At 50.5% G+C, this 19,497-nt stretch overlaps 9 protein-coding genes across 9 annotated transcripts; 4 read left to right on the top strand and 5 right to left on the bottom strand.

The window, feature by feature from the left end:
- Positions 1-2,553: 2,553 nt before the first annotated feature.
- On the top strand, positions 2,554-3,571 carry FPRO_10404 (uncharacterized protein; the record flags this gene model as incomplete). The annotated part of the gene is made up of 2 exons (XM_031231365.1): positions 2,554-3,430; positions 3,489-3,571. 2 exons carry the CDS (start codon positions 2,554-2,556, stop codon positions 3,569-3,571), a joined length of 960 nt encoding a protein of 319 aa, XP_031081409.1.
- Positions 3,572-4,796: 1,225 nt separating this feature from the next.
- Positions 4,797-6,154, bottom strand: FPRO_10403 (uncharacterized protein; the record flags this gene model as incomplete). Its single annotated transcript, XM_031231364.1, has 2 exons — positions 4,797-5,611; positions 5,656-6,154. 2 exons carry the CDS (start codon positions 6,152-6,154, stop codon positions 4,797-4,799), a joined length of 1,314 nt encoding a protein of 437 aa, XP_031081408.1.
- Positions 6,155-6,403: 249 nt separating this feature from the next.
- FPRO_10402 (uncharacterized protein) lies at positions 6,404-7,451 on the top strand (the record flags this gene model as incomplete). Its single annotated transcript, XM_031231363.1, has 3 exons — positions 6,404-6,466; positions 6,511-6,628; positions 6,673-7,451. 3 exons carry the CDS (start codon positions 6,404-6,406, stop codon positions 7,449-7,451), a joined length of 960 nt encoding a protein of 319 aa, XP_031081407.1.
- A 142-nt stretch (positions 7,452-7,593) lies between these two features.
- On the bottom strand, positions 7,594-9,147 carry FPRO_10401 (putative phosphatidylglycerophosphate synthase PEL1; the record flags this gene model as incomplete). The annotated part of the gene is made up of 3 exons (XM_031231362.1): positions 7,594-8,554; positions 8,604-8,950; positions 8,995-9,147. 3 exons carry the CDS (start codon positions 9,145-9,147, stop codon positions 7,594-7,596), a joined length of 1,461 nt encoding a protein of 486 aa, XP_031081406.1.
- A 305-nt stretch (positions 9,148-9,452) lies between these two features.
- On the top strand, positions 9,453-10,058 carry FPRO_10400 (uncharacterized protein; the record flags this gene model as incomplete). Its single annotated transcript, XM_031231360.1, has 5 exons — positions 9,453-9,491; positions 9,550-9,570; positions 9,630-9,636; positions 9,683-9,962; positions 10,007-10,058. 5 exons carry the CDS (start codon positions 9,453-9,455, stop codon positions 10,056-10,058), a joined length of 399 nt encoding a protein of 132 aa, XP_031081405.1.
- Positions 10,059-10,226: 168 nt separating this feature from the next.
- Positions 10,227-13,743, bottom strand: FPRO_10399 (uncharacterized protein; the record flags this gene model as incomplete). The annotated part of the gene is made up of 6 exons (XM_031231359.1): positions 10,227-10,258; positions 10,301-10,375; positions 10,419-11,792; positions 11,836-12,441; positions 12,484-13,584; positions 13,629-13,743. 6 exons carry the CDS (start codon positions 13,741-13,743, stop codon positions 10,227-10,229), a joined length of 3,303 nt encoding a protein of 1,100 aa, XP_031081404.1.
- A 1,869-nt stretch (positions 13,744-15,612) lies between these two features.
- Positions 15,613-16,674, top strand: FPRO_10398 (uncharacterized protein; the record flags this gene model as incomplete). The annotated part of the gene is made up of 1 exon (XM_031231358.1): positions 15,613-16,674. The coding sequence occupies one exon, from the start codon at positions 15,613-15,615 to the stop codon at positions 16,672-16,674; it is 1,062 nt and encodes a 353-aa protein (XP_031081403.1).
- A 148-nt stretch (positions 16,675-16,822) lies between these two features.
- FPRO_10397 (uncharacterized protein) lies at positions 16,823-17,669 on the bottom strand (the record flags this gene model as incomplete). Its single annotated transcript, XM_031231357.1, has 3 exons — positions 16,823-16,966; positions 17,012-17,241; positions 17,288-17,669. 3 exons carry the CDS (start codon positions 17,667-17,669, stop codon positions 16,823-16,825), a joined length of 756 nt encoding a protein of 251 aa, XP_031081402.1.
- Positions 17,670-18,037: 368 nt separating this feature from the next.
- On the bottom strand, positions 18,038-19,480 carry FPRO_10396 (uncharacterized protein; the record flags this gene model as incomplete). The annotated part of the gene is made up of 4 exons (XM_031231356.1): positions 18,038-18,160; positions 18,220-18,652; positions 18,783-19,105; positions 19,157-19,480. 4 exons carry the CDS (start codon positions 19,478-19,480, stop codon positions 18,038-18,040), a joined length of 1,203 nt encoding a protein of 400 aa, XP_031081401.1.
- Between the last annotated feature and the right edge of the window lie 17 nt (positions 19,481-19,497).

The following is a 19,497-nucleotide window of genomic DNA, read 5'->3' as shown; positions in this document are numbered from 1 at the left end:
TCGAGCCACTGGCTGTGGTCGCCTATTCGGACCCTTGCCCGGTTCCTCCGCTCAACCAGGTTCAACAAGTCTCATTCCCACGATAAACCCGCTAGCCAAGCCAAGAAAGCCCCTACGATACTGAACACATTACCCTTGACAGGCCTGCAGCGCATAACCTTATTCGCTCAAGTCAACCCCGCTCCTTGAATCTGTCAAAGCCTAGCCCATGTCGGAGTAAAAGCTCCGGATTAATGCGCTGAGTCGCCGTTGACCAGAGAGGGGGAATTGGGAAGTAAAAGCAGTGAAAGACGCACAGTTTATTAGTCCTACCAAACTGTGTCTTGGTGTTCGGCTCAATGCCACGGCAGACACGCGGTGATGCGAAGGCTGATAAAGTCAGAGACCAAGACAAAGAACTTCATCACATATCCAGGAGTTCATGACCCCTGCAGACATTGAGTTATACGGCATTCCCCGTGTGTTGAAATTTATCAGCTTGCAGCAAAGGCCACGCATCTGAGGTCGATCCTTACTCTGTGTGGGTGCCAAAATCCTGATCACGTTTGTCGATCAGTTCAAGATATCTCTTGTCACAACCATGAGTCTTGTATGTGAAGGATTGCCGGCTTGACTAACCATCACTGGAAGGACCCTGTGTGCATCGGGAGTGATACTTTATTACAGGAATCATTGCAAGAATCAAGTCATAACCAAAAGACATGAACGAGGTTCGTCATGATCTTCAGATATTAGCCCAACGGGTTCTCGAGCTGTCAAAGGATCAAGCTCTTGACTTGATAATGACCATGACATCGAAGCTTGAGTTGCTGGTTGACATGATAGGTGGATGCTGCAATAATCTCGTTCGCTTCGCTTCGCTGCTGAGGTCGGTGTGTACAGTCCGTCTTGCACTGTCTCGCCGGGTGCGGCCTTGACGGACAAGGTTCATCAACATTGATTGGTGGTTGAAAATCACGGACTCCAGGTCCGTTACACCATGATTGGCCACACCCACACATCCCCATATTGAAGATAGTATCTCCGCCAAGGGGCCACTTGAATATCGAAGTACCATTTGCTTCGCAGTTTGTGATTGGAGCACTGGTGGATTTAGAGTCCAAGCACCTCTACCGCTTATGCTAGGCATATCCTACCATCTTTGGCTCAAGGTTCCGAACGGGATGACGTTGTCTTTGACTGAGGGGACTTTTTCCTCACCTCAGCACAGCTGATACTGCTCCCCTATGGTTATGTTTCGTACAAAGCAGAAGATTGTGGGGTCAGCAAGACATTTAGGATCACTTATAACCTCAACAGCTCTGGTATCTCGCAGCTTCGGTCCATTGTCCAGCAAGAAACGATACCCTTGCTCACACTGGCTGCTTTGTATTGCGAATTGAAACCAACGGACTTGGTCCGGACATAACGTTGTCAACATTGCGCACCTCGTTTCCTATCTTCACCCACCAATCTTTTATATATACTCCCAACCCTAGTTGTTGGATACATATACAGAACCAGCTACATTACCATAAACCGCAACCAGGTCCACCGATACACACTACCCCGGGGAACAGGTGACGCAAGAAATTGTTGATAGTGGCCGCATCCGTTGTTGGCGTAATATAATATCCGAATCCCTTCATCTAGCTTTGGTGCGACTGCTGGACTTCTGTTACAGCTACATCTTCTGACTCTCCCATCTTACAATCATCGATTTTTCTGGCAAGTTTGTCAACCTCGGCATCTCGAGTTTGTTCCTGACAGATGTTTGCCTTCCTCCCTGACTTTACCCAAATGGTCAATTCGCCCCAGCGTCTAGATCTTATAGCTGCATAGGCGAAGCCGAAACACACTATTGGATCAACGACCCCGTACGCAGAGAACAGGAACAGACGAGGCAATTCGCCCCAGCGTCCAGATTTAGTTGGAACATCTCCCTCCCCTCCCCTGCTACTTACCGAAACGTTGTACCCGGCCGTGCCATTGAGCTTCAACTTGGGAATTGAGCCTCGAAATCGACTTATTGTATTATCGATCGGTGGTAAACCACCATTCCTCGGTGAGGTCAACTCGGCTGTAAGGTACTGGAGTACTCAGGTACTTACATTGCACCACCGGATTGGTTTCTCCGTTGAGCGCCTGTCTGATTTTCCCATCCGCCCTGCCAACAGCAGAGCTACACTTCTACTCCAACACGGCCATTTCTTATTACCCATTCCCTTCGACATTGCGTTCCTGATACAAGTCCTTCTTTCATCTTCCCTTGATCCGTTTCCTTTCCTGGCCGCCGTTGGTCTTTGATGTTCTGGAACATCTACACCCCCATCTCAACCAATCCGGCCAAGCACCCCCTCCCTGTGCCCGCTCCAGATCTCCCGATCTCTAGAGCTGCACGCTCAATTCCCATCGAGCGAGCTTCCTGACCTCGACTTTGTCTCGAGCGGCTCACCAGTTTGGCGCTTTCTCTGACAGCCAGTGGCAATCAGCTCAGCCACACCAGCCTAGTCGTGCCGCTGTAACCCCAGGTCCCACGCTTCAGCACAGTCTCAACGGTCTTGCAGAGTCAAGATGGACGGACCAAGCCAGGACTTTGGCGACCAAGCCCAGAGCTTCCAAAACAACTTTCCCCTGACGAGCGATGATGCCAATATTGATCCATTACTCAACTGCACAACGGGAGCTCAGGCGTCCCCGATCGTTAGCAATCCCATGAACGACCAGCTTCTCATGGGCTCCAACATGTGGAACCCGATGAACAGCCCCGTCAACTTCTTCCCTCCCTCCATGCCAGCAATGGCACCATCAGCTTTGAACAACAGTCCAAAAGTACCCAACGAAATGCATTCAACGCCAGAAACCCCATTCAGTGAACCCACGTCTGGCGGCCCAACACGGCAATCGAGCAAATCGTCTATCCCTTCAATAGATTCAGCCAACACCGACACCAACCCTCGGCGCAGTAGCAGAGCTAAAAAGACTCAAGATCAACAGTCATCAGTGGAACCTGTCGCCAAACCGCGTCAAAAACGAGCACCCAAGGAGCCATCACTGAAGGAGGAAGATGAGGACGATGATGATGGACTGGATGAGACGCAAAAACGCAGCAAGTTCCTCAAACGGAACAGGATCGCAGCGTCCAAATGTCGTCAAAAGAAGAAGGTGTGGATGAGAGAATTGGAGGAAACCACAAGAGATTTGGAGATTGAGCACAATGCCCTACACGTCCAGTACACCGACCTCATGGGCGAGTTGACCACCATCAAGAATCAACTCATGGATCATGCTTCTTGCAATGATGCCAACATCAACCAATGGCTTGACAACGAGGCAAAGAAATACGTTCAGCGTATTGCAGCACAGTCTGCGCAGACCGGACAGGCTCCTCCAGTATCGCCGCAAAATGTACCTGGAAAATTTCGCAATACGCATCGTCGTAGCTCAAGTGGTATGCCGAACCTTGTTCAAGCATACGACTCATGAGTTCATGACTGACCATCAGCTAGTTGCCACCTCTATACCGCAGTCGGTAGAATCAGAAATCATCTACGACCACGCACCAGACGACTTTATTGATGCAAGAAACTGAGTGAAAATCGATGGGGCGGACGCTACACCGACGGAGATGGTGGTTTGAGTTTAGAAGTCAAGCTATTTTGACCCCAACTCCACATGAACACAACAGCCTTGCTATTGTGACTTTGAAATTCCTTCGACTCGACAACGGGTGATATCGACATGCCGAATCTTGGGTCAAAGCTAGATGAAAGTCCTCAGAGCTGCGACAAACACGAACACGAAAAGAAAAAAACCGAGCGAGATGCTTCAGCGGGAAGATACCCTTACAAAACCTGGCTATGGTGCGGCAACAGTACCACGATTGGCCGTTCCCATAACAGGAAAGGCGATATGGCGCATGTACTGAAAGGAGTTTGGCAAAAGGGGTACAGGCAAGGCAATATTTTATGACTTGATGCTTTCACGATCATGATCTGATTTGTGCAGATGGGATGTACGATTGCTATCTGGGCCGACGAGCATCAAGTTCTCGTGGCAACCGGTTTGATTCTTGGCCCTTGGCCGTTAATTTGGTAGCCTATGGGAAGGAATAGAGGAGAGACTTCCTGTCACTATGACAGGCTGCCCTGAGTGCTTTCAGGGTGGGTTATAATGAATACCATGACGAGGGGGACAGGGAGGGTAGCACAAAAGAAAATATTCAAACCTGAAGAAGGAAACGATAGCCGTTGATGACAAACCCGTTCTGAGCAAATGGTCCGCAGGGAACAGCCTGTGACGAGGAGACTTGCAATCGAAATGATGACTGACCATCGTAAGTGCCAGGAACTTTTGCCGACATGGAAAGATCCGGACTCATCAAGGACACGAGATCATGTTAAAGCACAAGTTGGGGTTTAGGGGTTATCAAAGGTAAAGTTTGGTGGCAATATCAAGCTTTGCCACAGCCGGGCCCCTTGATGACCCTAAACTTGAACATATGTAGAAGTTGATCATCCTGACTCCGCATTTCATACCAATTAAGAGCATATGTGACTGTCGTTGAGATCGTGGCGAGTATTGCCACCGGACAAACGTCTGACTATAGTTGAGGCTCATGATTGGTGGTGATACGTTGAAGCAAGACACCGGCTGCAGGTAAGAAATAATGCGGCTGAAGCCAATCGGGAATAACGATAATGTAGAGGCATTGGCGTGTCACTGGTGACTGAACAAAATTGAGTTGCACGTAATTTATTTCTCTTGGTACTCTCCATTTTCTAAATGTACAGTATGATACACGCTCATCCATCTCTCTACCTCCTCTTGATCCATCCCCTCGAGTTGGAGATACCTCTGATGTTCTTGGTGTACTTCCAAAGGTGACGGTACTTGGGTCCTTGTCGCTTGGCTTCCCATCCACGGGGCTTGACGGGAGGCTTGAGGCTGTACACGCGCGTAGGTCTGAACTCGATATCTGAGCCGGGGATGTTGTGTCGCGCCATGACAGCCGCGGTGTTTTCATCCCAGACACTACGGAACATGTTGAACCCAAAGGGCGTCGTGCTGAACTTGTCGCGGAAGGACTTGAGCGAGAATCCATCACGCTGGCTGTATAGTTCCTTGAGCTTGGCAACGTCGATCTTCTTGCCGGGTTGCTGCTCGAGGAGGTAGATACCGAGACGGTGGTATGGGGCACCCTTTTGGGAGAATGCGGGGAGCCACGGTAGAGCAAGCTGATCCTCGCCCTTTATCCTGCTCAGAGGTAGCGATGTGTCTGTAGGGCTGATGGGGATGTTGGCGGCGAGGAAGTGGCAGCGCTTGTTGAAGGTATCGGAGTCAGGGTTGGGAACATCAGAGTCGAGGACGACTACAGAGACGAGTCGCTCGCCCTTGTCAAACACTTGAACTCGAAGACGGGGTGCGTTCTCGCTGACGACACTGTCGACGATCTGGCCGGGAGGAATCTTGAGCTTGCGGAAGTATAGCTGGACATCGGCGGTGGGTTCGAGCTTGGGGAGAACGTCGGGGACGATGTTGAACTGCTTGATACGTTGGGTGATGAGACGGTGGTCGTAAGAGCGCCACTTGGCCTCGGCGTAGTGACGGTAGATAGGCTTGTTCATATCGCCTGGGTGCGTTAGTTAGACCCAGACCGTCAATTGGGGTGCCTACCTGTTCCATCTTCAAAACGCTTCTTGACAACAGGGTCATTAGCATCTGCAAGGATCTTGAGCCTCTCGACATATTTGTGCAGACTCTTGATCTTAATATCCTTCATCTTCTGCCCCCCCTTGATATCGTCCGGACTCGTAGCTTCTAACCGAGATATCTTCTCTAGCTCTTTGGTTATCTCCGCCAGCTTCTGTTCACGATCCACCGCCAGAATCTTGCGAGCCTCTTGAAAAGCCTGGTACGGGAGATGCTCAAACGGCAGGTCGCCCGTGCTCCGGATAGCCATTCTTCGTCGTCGTGATCCAATTGGCATCTTTCCAGCCTTCATGAGCTGCTGCTCAAACTCGGGGAGCACCGTATTGGGATCGAGGTCTGCTGCGCTGGGCGTGGCAGTCTGTGTCTCGGCTGATCGTCGAATTGTGGCAGAGGTGAACGGTCGGGCGACGCTGGGCCGCAGCTGCCGAGCGATTGGCCGCATAACGGCCTGGCAGCGCGACATAATGAGCAGCGGAGCGTAGGGCCGTAGACGTAGGACGTTGAAAGTGACGCTGGTGATATCTCGAGATATTGAAAAATGCTCTGGGGATGGTTTGCAGCTTGGCCCCACTAAAAACTCGGGGAACGGAGGATGTTGCCGATCCACTTTTTTGCAGTATCGCATCACAGTTTTGAAGCCTCAACACCAAGCGAACTACTGTCCCCGATCACAGCAAATCTCCCTATCGACGGCGGTTAGGGAATTGATATCATGGCTGGCAAGGGAATTGGGTGCCTGGCTGAGGCCATGGGTGCTCTGCGGGTGTCTGCCAAGGTATGTGAAGAGACTGCAAATCGCTTCAATGCTAACAGATGAAGCCGGCGACACTCAACAAGGCCTTTACAAGGTCAATGGCTACAGAAGTCTCTCCAAAGAACACTGCAGAGGCTAAATCTCCAAACACCACACAAGGCATTCTCGAATCATGGAAGCCCAGTACGATTCCCGTCAGCCGTCAATGACCTTACTGACCACCGCAGTCACAACCGTTCCCGTCACAGTCCACGCCTTTCCCTCGTTGGAACCGACTTCTCTCGAACGATGGGACGTCAACCACCTCTACCTCCCTCTCCGCCGCGATCTCCTCCACCTCGCCGTCGTCTACGAAGGTGACAACACCCGCCAAGGAACCGCCTCCTCCAAAACCCGCTACGATGTCCACGGCTCCCACCGAAAGATGCGTCCGCAAAAGGGAACTGGTCGAGCTCGTATGGGAACCAAGCAGAGCCCCGTGAACCGCGGCGGTGGAAAGACATTCGGTCCTCATCCCCGCGACTTTGGCACCAGCCTTACCCGAAAGGTGTACGACAAGGCATGGCGCACAGCTCTGAGCTACCGTTACCGAAAAGGCGATCTGATTGTGTGTGAGGACGGTATGGATCTTGTGCTGCCGACTGATTACGAGCTCGTTGCTGGAAAGTATCTCAAGGACGGATTGAAGGAGGCGTATCTCAAGCGATACATGACTGGAGTGCTGGGAAACCTTGGCCTGGGCCGTGCTAGCGGTCGAACTCTTTTCGTCACTGGAAACCGACGTGAGGCTCTATTCGGCGCCATGGAACAGCTTCCATGGGAGGGTCGAGCACTGGACCTGCAAGATGTCGATGTCAAGGACCTTTTGGAGACAGGCAAGGTGGTTCTGGAACGAAGCGTGCTCAAGGAGATGATCAGGAAGCACCAGAGCGACTTGGTGAGCAGAGTTGTTGTGCAAGGCCTGGTCAAGGGGCCCAAGCTAGGGACACCAGTGATTAGGGCATGAGCGTGTAAACTACCTGTATTATTTTGTATACAATCGCATGCATTCATCAGTGGACATTCTTGTGAAAGCTAATCTCGTCAAGTTATTATCGTTCGGGTATCGTTAGATTGCCATCTATGAGTACACTATTATACATGGGAGTCTACAATGCTCCGCCGACAAGCGAAACAATCCACATGGCAACTCTGACTTTGAGCCCAACTCTTCGTTCAGTGCGGGCAAAGTCATCTCGCGTTGCCTTGGTAGCATGTTCCTGCAGCCATAGCTGCTCCTCTCCAAGTCTCCCCTTGAGTCCTTCATCGCGGGTTACGATCAAAGCACCCGCTTCGAGATCGTGAGAGTAGCTTCGTTTAGTATAGTTGGAACTTCCGATAATACTCATAGCGGGGTTCTTGTCACCTGGAATTGTCACCCAGAGACCCTTGGCGTGATATGTCCATCCACCAGGCTGACCAACGACACCATAACGCCATTCCTTCAATGTGATGTCGTCATCACGGCCTTGGTGGTGTACGCGATGAACGAAACGGCGAGCGAGGAGAGTGTATGCATCAGGGAGGAGACCCGAGACGCCTTTCGACTTGTAGAAACCGTTTGCCTCAGGAGAAGCTGCGATGACGGTGTTGGAAGTAGAGGCAGTGTTGAGGAGGAGTTTTGTCAGAGAGGGAGCGGGGTTGAAGTAGCCCGCTGTAAAGGTCCATGAGGACTCACGATATGCGGGCAAAGCGAGAGTCTTGAGGATATGTGTAATGACGGGGAGCTCAGTTGAAGTATCTGGTTTCATGACCTGGGACATTTGCCCAAGCATGTAAACTCGTGTATCAGAAATCTCATTCTCAGGCTTGGCTGTCGGATGTAACAGAGTCTGGAGCGTCGATGTAGTGCTCTTGATAAAAGACTGGGGCTTCTCCAGTGGTGAAGGAGCAGAGTTGTTCTCTGGCCATGAGAGTGTGAAACCCGCTGGTTCTGTTGAAGGTTGAACCAAGAAGCTAAAGGATGTAACCCCTGAATGGATCTTCCAAAAGTGATCAGTCACCGCCTTTGAAGCAAAGAGATGATATCGATCTTGACGGTTGGTAAAGTAATCAGTCGACAGATTTGCCCTGAAAAGTCAGTATATCTCCAACCCCGAGTCTTTCGACATACCCAGACATGATGATCTCATCATCAACACCATAAAGCTTCATGTGCTGAAGTCCCCAGCCCTCATTTATCCTCTTGGGGATATACTGTTTCCTCAATCCAGTGAGATTCGGCGTGTGATACATTCGAATTTCTACACGGTCTGCTCCAAACTCCTCGACCAGGGGCGCAAGTAACGATGCACTCGATGGATTAGGTGCCTCTCTTGTCCCTCGCAGCGCATCTGTAAGAATACTTAATTTGACGTCCGGATTCTTCCTCAACGCCTCCTGCAGCGTCTCAATGAGCTCCTTTTCCGACTTTCCAATGTACAGCGTCGACAAGAAGATCCGTCGCTGTGCTTTTCGTATGCGATCCTAAACAATCAGCCCTGCCATTTTCGTATCAATGGTAGTCCAACCTTGAGTGTTTCGTAAAACTCGGCTGGAGTACGAATTATCTGAATCTGCTCCCCTCGAACATCGAAACTCGGTGCCAATCGATCCAACTCAGTCACGAAAGGGGCCAAAGCTCCAGCGTTATTCACAGAACCCTGAGTGTTTCCAGCTGGCATCGCATACTGTCTGGTCTGGACTCTTGCGCTGGGAACTCTGGGCTTGAAACTTGCGGCACGCAGCCTTGTAGTGCATCGTGCACAGCTCCGAGTAAGCATCTCGAATCGCTAACCTCAATTAAAGCTGCTATTAAAAGTGCTTGTATCCGTAAATCGGTAGAATTTCTGGTTGAGCTTCGAGGTACGTACCATGCCGTCACGAACTCAATCTGCCGAGGTTGATCCGCGGTAATCTTCAAACCTCACATCATCGACAAGCCATCAACAATCATTCCGCTGAGATCAATTGTCGCTCAACCGCCATCATGTCGACAATCTCACGAACATTGTCCAACCTGCGCAAGGTTGGAATCAAGGCAAGTCTGCTGTCAACCGCCAATGAGCCAATGCTAACTTGACTAGGACTACTTTGTCCAGATGCTGGTATGTACCTGACCGAACGATCCTCGACTCTGGCTAATGACGCCTGTTCGCACGAATAGTACATCGGTACGCTTCCTAGATTGTCCGTCGAATCATCCACTGACATCCGCAGGTGACACTAAGGCTGGTCGTCTGATTGGCACCGATCGCGCCGGCAACAAGTTCTTCGAGAACAACGAGGAACTCCCCCTCCGAACACGCTGGGTCGAGTACGCCAAGCACGACTACGACGCCGCTCACATTGAGCCCGGATGGCACGCCTGGATCAGCTACAGCGTCGACAAGCCTCCTACCGAGGACCCCCTACTACAAACTGGTGTCCGAGCCTTTGAGCCCTCACGCCCCATCCCCAACTTTACCCAGACCCGCGGCGCTTTCAAGACTTACAACACGTATGTTTCGCATTTCTTAGGAGGCAAAATTCTGACCGTTTTAGTTCCAAGTCCAAGATCTCGGTATGGGAGCCTGTGGCGGCGCCTCGGGCATGAGGAGTGGTCAAATGTATATAAATTCGCCTAGAGGTTCATTGAGAAACCCAAGCATTGAATTCAGAAGCTGCCAGTTCTACAGCTAAAAATGATATAAGATCTAGAAAACGTGCACTCTATGGTCTTCAGATCCTTCTCTTATACGGACTACATAAGAAATCTCACGATCTACGACTTTGCTTCAATTGCAGATTTGATGGCTAAATGGTCAGCGGGATTTGGAAACTGGACGGGCTACTAACCTTCACATGTCACTCTAGCATCTCCAAACAGCATCTTTGCGTTGGGCATGTAAAACATGGGGTTTGGAACATCAGCTGCTCTTGTTAGCTGCATTCGAACAAGGGACGGACAACTTACCATAGCCACTGGCCATGCCTCTCTTCATGACGACAACCTGCTTGGCTTTCCAGGCATGCAGCACAGGCATACCCTCGATAGAGCTGCCCTTTTCCAGAGCAATAGGGTTGACGGTATCGTTGGCGCCAATGACAACAGCCAGGTCAGTCTCGGGAAAGTCATCGTTGATCTCATCCATTTCCAGGACGATATCGTATGGCACGCTGGCTTCAGCGAGAAGAACGTTGCACTGACCAGGCATACGACCTGCGACTGGGTGAATGGCGAAGCGGACAGTGATACCCTTGGATCGAAGAGTCTTGACAATGTCTGAGATGGCGTATTGAGCCTTGGCAACGGCCATACCGTAGCCAACAATGAGAATGACCTTTTCAGAGTTGAGAAGTGCATCGGCAAGGTCATCTACAGAGGTCTGAGTGACTTCTCCCTGAGGTTTAAACTCTTGTACTGCAGTTGGCGTGCCCAAACCTCCGAATAGCACGTTTGTCAGTGATCTGTTCATGGCCACGCACATGATGTACGACAGAATTGAACCAGATACACCGATCAAGGCTCCAACAGTGGTGAGAAGGGGATTCTCAAGCATGAAACCCTCGGCAACAAGAGCAAAACCACTGTATGCGTTCAAAACAGTGATGACGACGGGCATGTCAGCACCTCCAATGGCAGATGTGGTGGTGTATCCCTTGATGAAGCTCAAAACAGTGCTTCCAGCAAGCGCTCCAGCTGCAACCAAGGGGTTCCCTGGGGCCATTGTAATGAAAGCACCCATGGTGGCTGCGTTGCTTGCGAGTAAGCCTGAGTTGATGATATGTCGTCCAGGCAGAATCTTTGGCTTAGACGTCATCCTGCCGGCGAGCTTGAGGAACGCGACTATGGATCCGGTAAACGTGATGCCACCGATAACGACACCAAGGTAGGCTGTGACGAGATGGAGAGTGGAAGGGTCCATGACATCAGCCATGACACTACCGATACTGGTCAAGACGGCAGCAAGACCGACCACGGAGTGAAGAGCGGCGACAGTTTGAGGTAGATCAGTAGGAGTGATTCGCTTTCCAATGAGCATACCAGCGATTGTACCAAGTGCAGCAAGACCACCAAACTGAGTGAGGACCTCAGGGGTGAAGCCAGCAGCGAGCAGACTAGCCAATACACCTGTACCAACACCGAGGATACCGAGAGCATTGCCCATGCGAGCAGTGGCTTGGGAAGCAAGACTGGACACGGAACCAATGCAGAGAACGGAACTGACGAGATAACCGGCTTGGACGAGACCAGCAGCACCAGTGGAGGCAGCAGCCACGAAACCACCACCGCAGACAACGGCAGGAATTGCATAGAGCCAGGGGTACTCAGGGGGGTCGGTAGGTCCTATTCCTGTTAGCTGAGCCGAGTTAAAGATCGAACAGCTCACTCTTGAACATATCCAGCATGCGCTTGGTGATCACGAAACCACCGCCAACATTGACAAAAGCCAGCAAAACACTGAGAGCGCCAAAAGCTTGAGGAATAGTCTCGGGCAGGAATCCACCACCAAGGATGAACAAACCACCAATACCGACCATACCGGAAATAGCGTTGGTGACACTCATCAGAGGAGAATGAAGAGCGGGAGCAACACCCCAGACAGCACGATATCCAATAAGACTAGCCAGAGCAAAGGTGAAAGCGTTCGACATGAGAAGAGGGCTGGTCCATTTTCCAAGAGCCAAGATACTGCCCATACCAGCGGTGACACCAGCAACTTCACGGGTCTTCTTTTGCCAGGGAGTTAGAGCTACAGGTTCAGGGGTCACTTCGGTTGCCTCGACCTTTACGGGTGGAGGAGGAGGTGCTGCGCGAGGAGCGGGTGGCAGGATATCTCCTTCTTGGGTGACGATTGCACCTCGGACGACTTCATCTGATAGATCAATACCGAAAGCGCTGGGTTCAGGAGTCATGGAGAGCAGAAACTTGGTAATGTTGTTGGAGTAGAGGGTCGATGACTGAGTTGGCAGACGAGAGGGAAGATCAGTGTATCCTGAAATGTCAGTAGATGTCGTATTTCAGGGGTTGCACATACCAATAATCTTGACATCGTTGTAGACGGCCAGTTCACCCTTCTTGGTAGCTTCACAATTACCTCCAGCTTCAGCAGCCAGGTCGACAATGACACTTCCGGGTTTCATAACATCGAGGATATCGTTCTTGAGCAGTTTCGGGGCAGGCTTTCCAGGGATCAATGCAGTGGTGATGATGATGTCGACTTCTTTGGCTTGGTCTTTGAACAGCTTCATTTCAGCTTCGATAAATTCTTTGCTCATTTCCTTGGCATATCCACCAGCTCCAGATCCATCCTCTTCAAGTTCAACTTCGATGAACTCAGCTCCAAGAGATTGAACCTGTTCGCGAGCAGCAGATCGAGTATCGAAACCACGGACAATGGCACCCATACGACGGGCAGTAGCAATAGCACTCAGGCCAGCAACGCCAGCACCAATAACCAAAACCTTGCAGGGAGGGATCTTTCCAGCAGCAGTGACTTGACCAGTGAGGAATCTACCAAAGACATTGGACGCCTCGAGAACAGCTTTATAGCCGGCAATGTTGGCCATGCTGCTGAGGGCGTCAAAGACCTGAGCTCGGGAGATACGGGGAATCATGTCCATGGCGAAGCTGGTAGCTTTCCTAGCGGCAATCTTTTCGACGAGTTCTTTGTTCTGAGCAGGCTGGAGGAATGAAATGATGGTCTGGCCTTCTTTCATGGAATCAACCTCTCCAAGACCGGGACCGCGAACCTTGAGAACAATGTCTGAGTTGGACCAGACTTCCTTAGGACCATTGACAAGAGTTGCGCCGGCTTTTTCGTAGGCGGCATCGAGGAAATCAGCAGATGCACCAGCACCACGTTCAACGAGAACCTGCTTGAAGCCTTTTTTCTTGAGGAGTGCAACATTTGCAGGTGTGAGAGCTACACGGCGCTCTCCGGGAAAGATCTCGGTTGGAACACCAACGACAAGATGATCGTAGGGAGTTGTCTTGGGAAGAACCACGGTGGAATATTTGCGAGGAGGTGCAGAATCATGGCGGAACAATGCGAGAGGCTTGGAGACGTCTGCGACAAGAGCATGCTGTCGAGGAGCTCTCAAGGTGCTGTGCCATTGCTTGCGACGAGAGAGGACATCTGAAGCTTATTAGCTATGAGCTTCAACAGTCGAAAAAGCGTACCTTGAACTCGATACCCTTTCAATTGCTTCTGTATAAAGAAAGACGAGGCGCACAGCTCGGAAGCTGACGCTGGAACCGCGGACGAGGCCAGCGGGCGAAGCATTTGGGATGCCATGATTACAGAATCATGAGAGCGATTGCGAAACCGGAACGAGTGGATCGCTTAGCTCCGTCACCTCAAGTGCCGAACTGTCGAGGCCTGTGTATCCAAAAGCGACAAAGCAGTCAAACGTGAGAATTCCAAAAGAGAGGGAATAAAAACAAGAGACAAAACAATCGAGGGGTTGCGCTGCGTTTATTGTCTCTGTGTCATGTGTTTGGTTGTCGGGTACCCCCCGTTCCTCCAGCTCCCGCAGCTTACCTTGGGTAGACCCTGTTCTTCCGGGGTTCTATTAGCCGCCCCGGAAGAGGGGCTCGGTCCACTGACGCCGCTAAAACCTGGGGGAGGGGCCGCAGCATCAAGCGATGCAGGGTGTCATCGAATCATAGACTATCTCATCAGCGGGAGCTTCGGGAGAAGTTGAGTAGCGACATGTTGTGCATCCAGTCAGATGAGTTTGTGGCTACGGACCTGCCTGATCAAGTCTTGCCGAGACGCTTGGCTCCAAATGCAGAGGGTTTCCCCTCCTCGGACGTTGAAATCCGGGCGTGAAACGGTCCACGATGGGCCGAGCATGATGTATGATGTATTTGACGTGGGGTACGTTTCAGCGGCTTATCCATTGGCAGGCTGGTCTGTTGTAGTGCCAGGACCCACTGATCTATGTGAGTTGTGACCTCAAGATGCTTGGTGTACTTGTGTACAGGACTCGGTCAGTTGCACCAGCTTGAAGAAACTCGTCTATTGCGTGTAAGGATCTTGAGTTCATGAGTTCAGTCACGCTCATGATCCCTCATCGCTCAAGATGAAACGCGAAACACTGTCAGACAAAACCCAGCCCATCTCATACCCTTCTACGAGAGGAAAACTCAGGACCTTAATCCTAAAAGATGCATAAGATTTAGGTAAATTGGTCAATGCTTAGGATAACTTTACCAAGTTTAGGATCCCTTCTGCTGAGTTTATTATCCTATATCAAGGCCCGATGTTCTATTGCTTCCTAAGGCCCTTCTACCTTGGCGATTTCTCTGACGGAGCCATTTGTACTATAATACAGTTTCACTCGCAGCTTGATACCATTATTGCTCGTCAGAACCTTATTCGTCACCGAGGTGACAGTATCACAGCTAGCTGATGAGGCGTCGAGCAACGAGAAGCATCAAATTCACGTACATAAACTCTTTCTAGAATGAACAACGATCTATCGTTAACTGCGTGGCTCAAGTGACTGGATGGTCCTGAGTACTGGGTGTACAAACTGCAGAGACGTAAGTTGTCTGACTGACTGAGACATTTTGCTTATGTGCCACTGTCCTAGTAGCTTGGCAAGATACAGAGATCCAGGGATCTTCAGACCTACCTTAGGGTAGCACTTCATGTACATTGCCAAAGAGGCACATCTTGATTAAGATCGCTTAGATTCGATGGGTTTAAAGAGACTTTAAGCGACAGCTGCATCAGATTCTGTCAAAGTGAGCATGTTCGCTCTATTACTGTTTTAGTGATACAGTGACGAGAACTAGGATGACGTCTCATAATCGCGCCAGAAAATGAACGGGAAAGGTCGCTTATTTCTCACGAATGCTTTGCTTATCCTCAGTCATTTAAGGCATCACATTCATTAATACTAGGCGATAGTATTTGGATGAACGACTTAAACTTGCTCTCATATAATAAGTGAGTGAGTGGTACATCTCATAATCACCAAGTGTTGCTTCCCCATTCAGCCTAACGCGGGTGTAATGGTGTGAATCTCAACACCAAAATTGGTCTTGTAATTTAATCACGAGAGCCTCTTCCACATGACCACAATAATCACCCAACTCATAATAAGACTTCAGTCGCAGTCTTCTTCTCATCATCTTTAGTTCAAAAAATTCCAACATGCCTCAGAAAGCACCTATTCACCACTTCTCATATCGCTCTCTAATCATCCCGCCAATCCTCCTGGCCGCAGCAACCATTGTCGCTCTCTTCCTCCACTCAGACGTCAACTTTGCGCTTCTCTGGTCCCAATGTCACTCTCGCGCTCGTCTCCCTGGCGTCAGTCGCATTCCGGGTCTCGGGACGCCTCTATGCTATCTCATCAGCTTCTTCCGCGCCGCGCTTCACTCACTGCGCAGCCGCGCGGTCATGGGCGTTGTTCTAGCCTTTATCGGTGGCCTCTTGACAGTGAGCACCGTTGAATCAGCGCGTATCTGCAATGCGCCGAACGTTCTCATCGCGTATCCTACTGGCCCATGGTTGGTGTTTGATCTTGTGGGTGGTGCTGTCGTCTGGGAGCTTGTTATCATCCCTGCGTTTCTGCATCGCGCGAGAAGTGTTTTGAATGCACAGAGAGATGAGGGCGGTGACGCCCACCAGATATTTACGAGCCGTCACCTTCCTGATAATGAGCTCGTGGCTATTCCTATCAGTGTGGCGCTTGGTTATTTTCTTCCGTCGTTTCTGATGCTGTTCCATACAACTCCCGAGACGATCGGCATCTGGCTCTTCTTCCCGATCTATGTCGAGATCATTCGCCAGATCATTCGTCACACTATCTCTGCACTGAGGAGGGTTGACCCATCACTCGTCCATCTCGCATCGAATCGGTGGTCTCTGCTGTTTGTTTACATACTGCCCTTGATCTGCTCGGTTCTAGCGCATGTTTCTTTCATCTGGAGCTTGGCTCAACCCGACGACCGCAAAGAAATGACAAGGTCGATCATTGTCTTTATTGAAGTCAACGCTCAGTTCATCTTCTGGACCGTTCTGTACTGGATGTTGGTGGAGGTTGGGTGGCGTGTTCCTTTGACAACAATGGTCACTTCCATTGTTGTAGGGCCTGGCGCTGGAACGTGTGTTGGGTGGATGTACCGAGAGAAGCTCATTCATCACGATAATGAGCAAGACAATGAGAGTGACCAAACAGCAGATGAGGAGACGCCTTTGTTGCATGATTGATACCCTTTTACTTTTATAGCCCTAATTCTTATAGACATGCTTCATGACTGATCAATAGACTCAGAATCTTTACAGTTGCAAAACTGTCATGTACAGGTCCAGACCTTCTATGGTACACATATGATACAGATTAACCCACTCACCATGCTCAATCCTGTAGTCTTGACAATATCCTCTCTCTGATGACCTGTGATGCCACTACTGCTCCATGCTGTAATGTGATGGCACCAATGATGGCCATGATGGCACCGTTGAGCACGACATCGGCACCTGAAGCTCGGAGTTTTTGTACCTACTGCACGTTAGTCGAGTTTCTGTGGACAGGAGATGTATGTACCTGTTTGGGTTTCCACCGCACAACATCGATCAATCCCACTTCAGCTGCCAAGCCAGATAGTCTCTCCTTGCCGACAACATCCTTGGGTCCTTTGATGGAGAGATTGTCTACCGATTGTAAATTTGGATGCACGAATGGTTGACGATCAAATCCGTCGTCAAAATTCGGTGTTCCCATTGGACCTTGGGCGACAATTGTCTTTGTCGTCTCCATGACAAGAGCCATCCGTCCTGGTAGAGTCAGCATAGACCACCATTCAGCCCTCGTTCCACCCACCTAGAAGTGCCAATCGGTCGTTGAATCCTCTCCGCCCTTGATCAAAGCTCTTGTGCGTGACAGCCAGCCACTTGAGCTCCTCGGGCAGAAGTTTGCTGCCTCCAGGACCCAGCAGGCGCTCGTACACCTCGTCCAACTTCTTGGGATCGTTGTTGACAGTCCAGACCTTGTTCTGGGGATTCTTTGCCCAGTCGAGTTGCAGAGGCGCCTTCATAGCAGCAGGCGTCTGGCTCCATCGTGGCACGACACCAGAGGAAGACGGGGTCTTGGTCTTGAATGATTCGGGTGTTGAGTCGGTAGCGTAGGTGCGCACGCAAGGCATGAGGGTTCGGGCGGCATTGCTGCTCCGCCAGAGGCCAGAGCGGCAGGGTTGGAGCGCCATGGTGATGAATGGGAACAGGCCGGACTCGAATTGTATCTGATGTTCACCATCGAGATGAGCTAAATGTGAAGCTTGCGCCAACATTTTCTCCCGGTCACGTGGAGAAAACAGCCGTCGCCCCACTCTCGTCAACACCAAGTTTACGACGAGATGGATGATCTGGAGCTTCACTTTTTTCTCCGAGGATCACCGTCGCTAGGTTACCCGTTACTTTGTCTCTTATCAAAAATACGATTGAAATAAAAAAGAATAAGCCAGCAATCTCAAACAAATTGCTTTCTACATACTATCAGATACTTGGAGAAATACAGGGTCTGATCGAAAATTCCCACCCAAATCAGATTCCCATTGCGGGATCTCACATGTACTTAGTCCTCGCCCTCGTTCTTCTTCTCATCCTCATACTTTGTGCCACCCTCTTTATCCTTGATGATCTTCGCCTCCTCTTCTCCGTCCCCCTCCCCATTCTCCTCCGTCTTAACCACTTCGTCCTGCTCACAACCGCCAAGGTATCCAAACACACTTGCATAGGAAATAAAACAGACCGAACTTCGTAATCATATCCATCGGGAGTCCCATAGACCATCAGTATAGGCGACACAACCAGGTTGACAAGCTGACCCTCGTACATGGCATCGAAGCCGTCAACTCTTTCCATCACTTTTCTAGCGTTGGATCCCTTGGCTCTGGGTGAAAATGGAAATCCAGATGGCTCCTTATTCTCGGGGTGATCAAAGACAAGCCGAAGAGTCTCACAACCACAGTCGAACCAGAGCTCGAACTTGACAACCGTTTCTGCGAGTTGTGAGAGCATCTGTTTGAGCCAGGGGCCAGGGTTATCAGGGAGGTATTGGTCAAGCGCTTTCTTCAAGATCTTGACCACGCATCCCGGCTCAATCCTAAGGTCAGAGCTCCTCACTCCTTTGAGGGAGTAATAGAGATCGATTGTGGTGTATCGCCAGTTGGGATACTTGAATCCGGGTCTTTTCGTCGTAGTCGAAATTCTTCTCTACGGCCGAGGTCAGTCCCACAGATTAATGGATTTCTTAATCTTTCTTACCCCGTAAGATGCGCTCGATCGTGGCTTGAGCTTCCCAATAGGGCGAATTCTACTCAATGTCCTGACTCTTTCCAGCGAAAAAGTTCTCATCAACGACCTCCCAGATCCAACAGCTGGATATATGCTCACGTGAGAAAGCGTCCTCAAAGAGCTGTTGGGCATGAGGCGAATATCCAATGAACCTCTGCTGAGCGGGCTCATCAAGACTATCCCAGGAGCGGTCGCTGAAACCAGCTGCCCCTGAGACAGCCTGAATCTGGTTACCAAGTTCCTTCCACTTACGGTAAAGGTAAACTTGTTGATCATCCAACCCAATGGACGTCTGGATAGCCCGTCTGAAGTCTGCAAAACCCTCTTCCTTATCCTTGAATGGGTTCTTAATCTTATCGGTAGGTAATCGAACTCTGGCCTATAGTTCCTTCGACACTGCTGGCAGAAATTCTTCGTCCGGCTGTTGTTCCGAAGCACGGTTCGGCGATGTATCCTTTGGCGATACATCCTTTGGCGGTGCATTCTCCAGCGATGCCTTCAAAGACGTCAGCTCAGAAATGAATATGGTTGGCTGTAAAGTGGCCACTCGCTGTGTCGACCCCTGGGCCCGAAGGTCCTTCCATGGCGCTCTCCCCAGTCTTCTTCTCTTCCCTGTAACCGCATTTTCCTGATCTTTTGACACTCTTGCGATCTTGATGACTTTGTCTTGGTCAGGCTGATTGCCAGACTCCAGTCGCTTGGATCTGCGAAGCCCAGCCATATTGTGAGAAGCAAGAA

The sequence above is a fragment of the Fusarium proliferatum genome, assembly GCF_900067095.1.
Source record: "Fusarium proliferatum ET1 genome assembly, contig: FPRO_scaffold005, whole genome shotgun sequence".
Lineage (NCBI taxonomy): Eukaryota > Fungi > Ascomycota > Sordariomycetes > Hypocreales > Nectriaceae > Fusarium > Fusarium proliferatum.
Note: the sequence above shows the minus strand (reverse complement) of the source record. Positions and strands in the feature narration are given on the sequence as shown.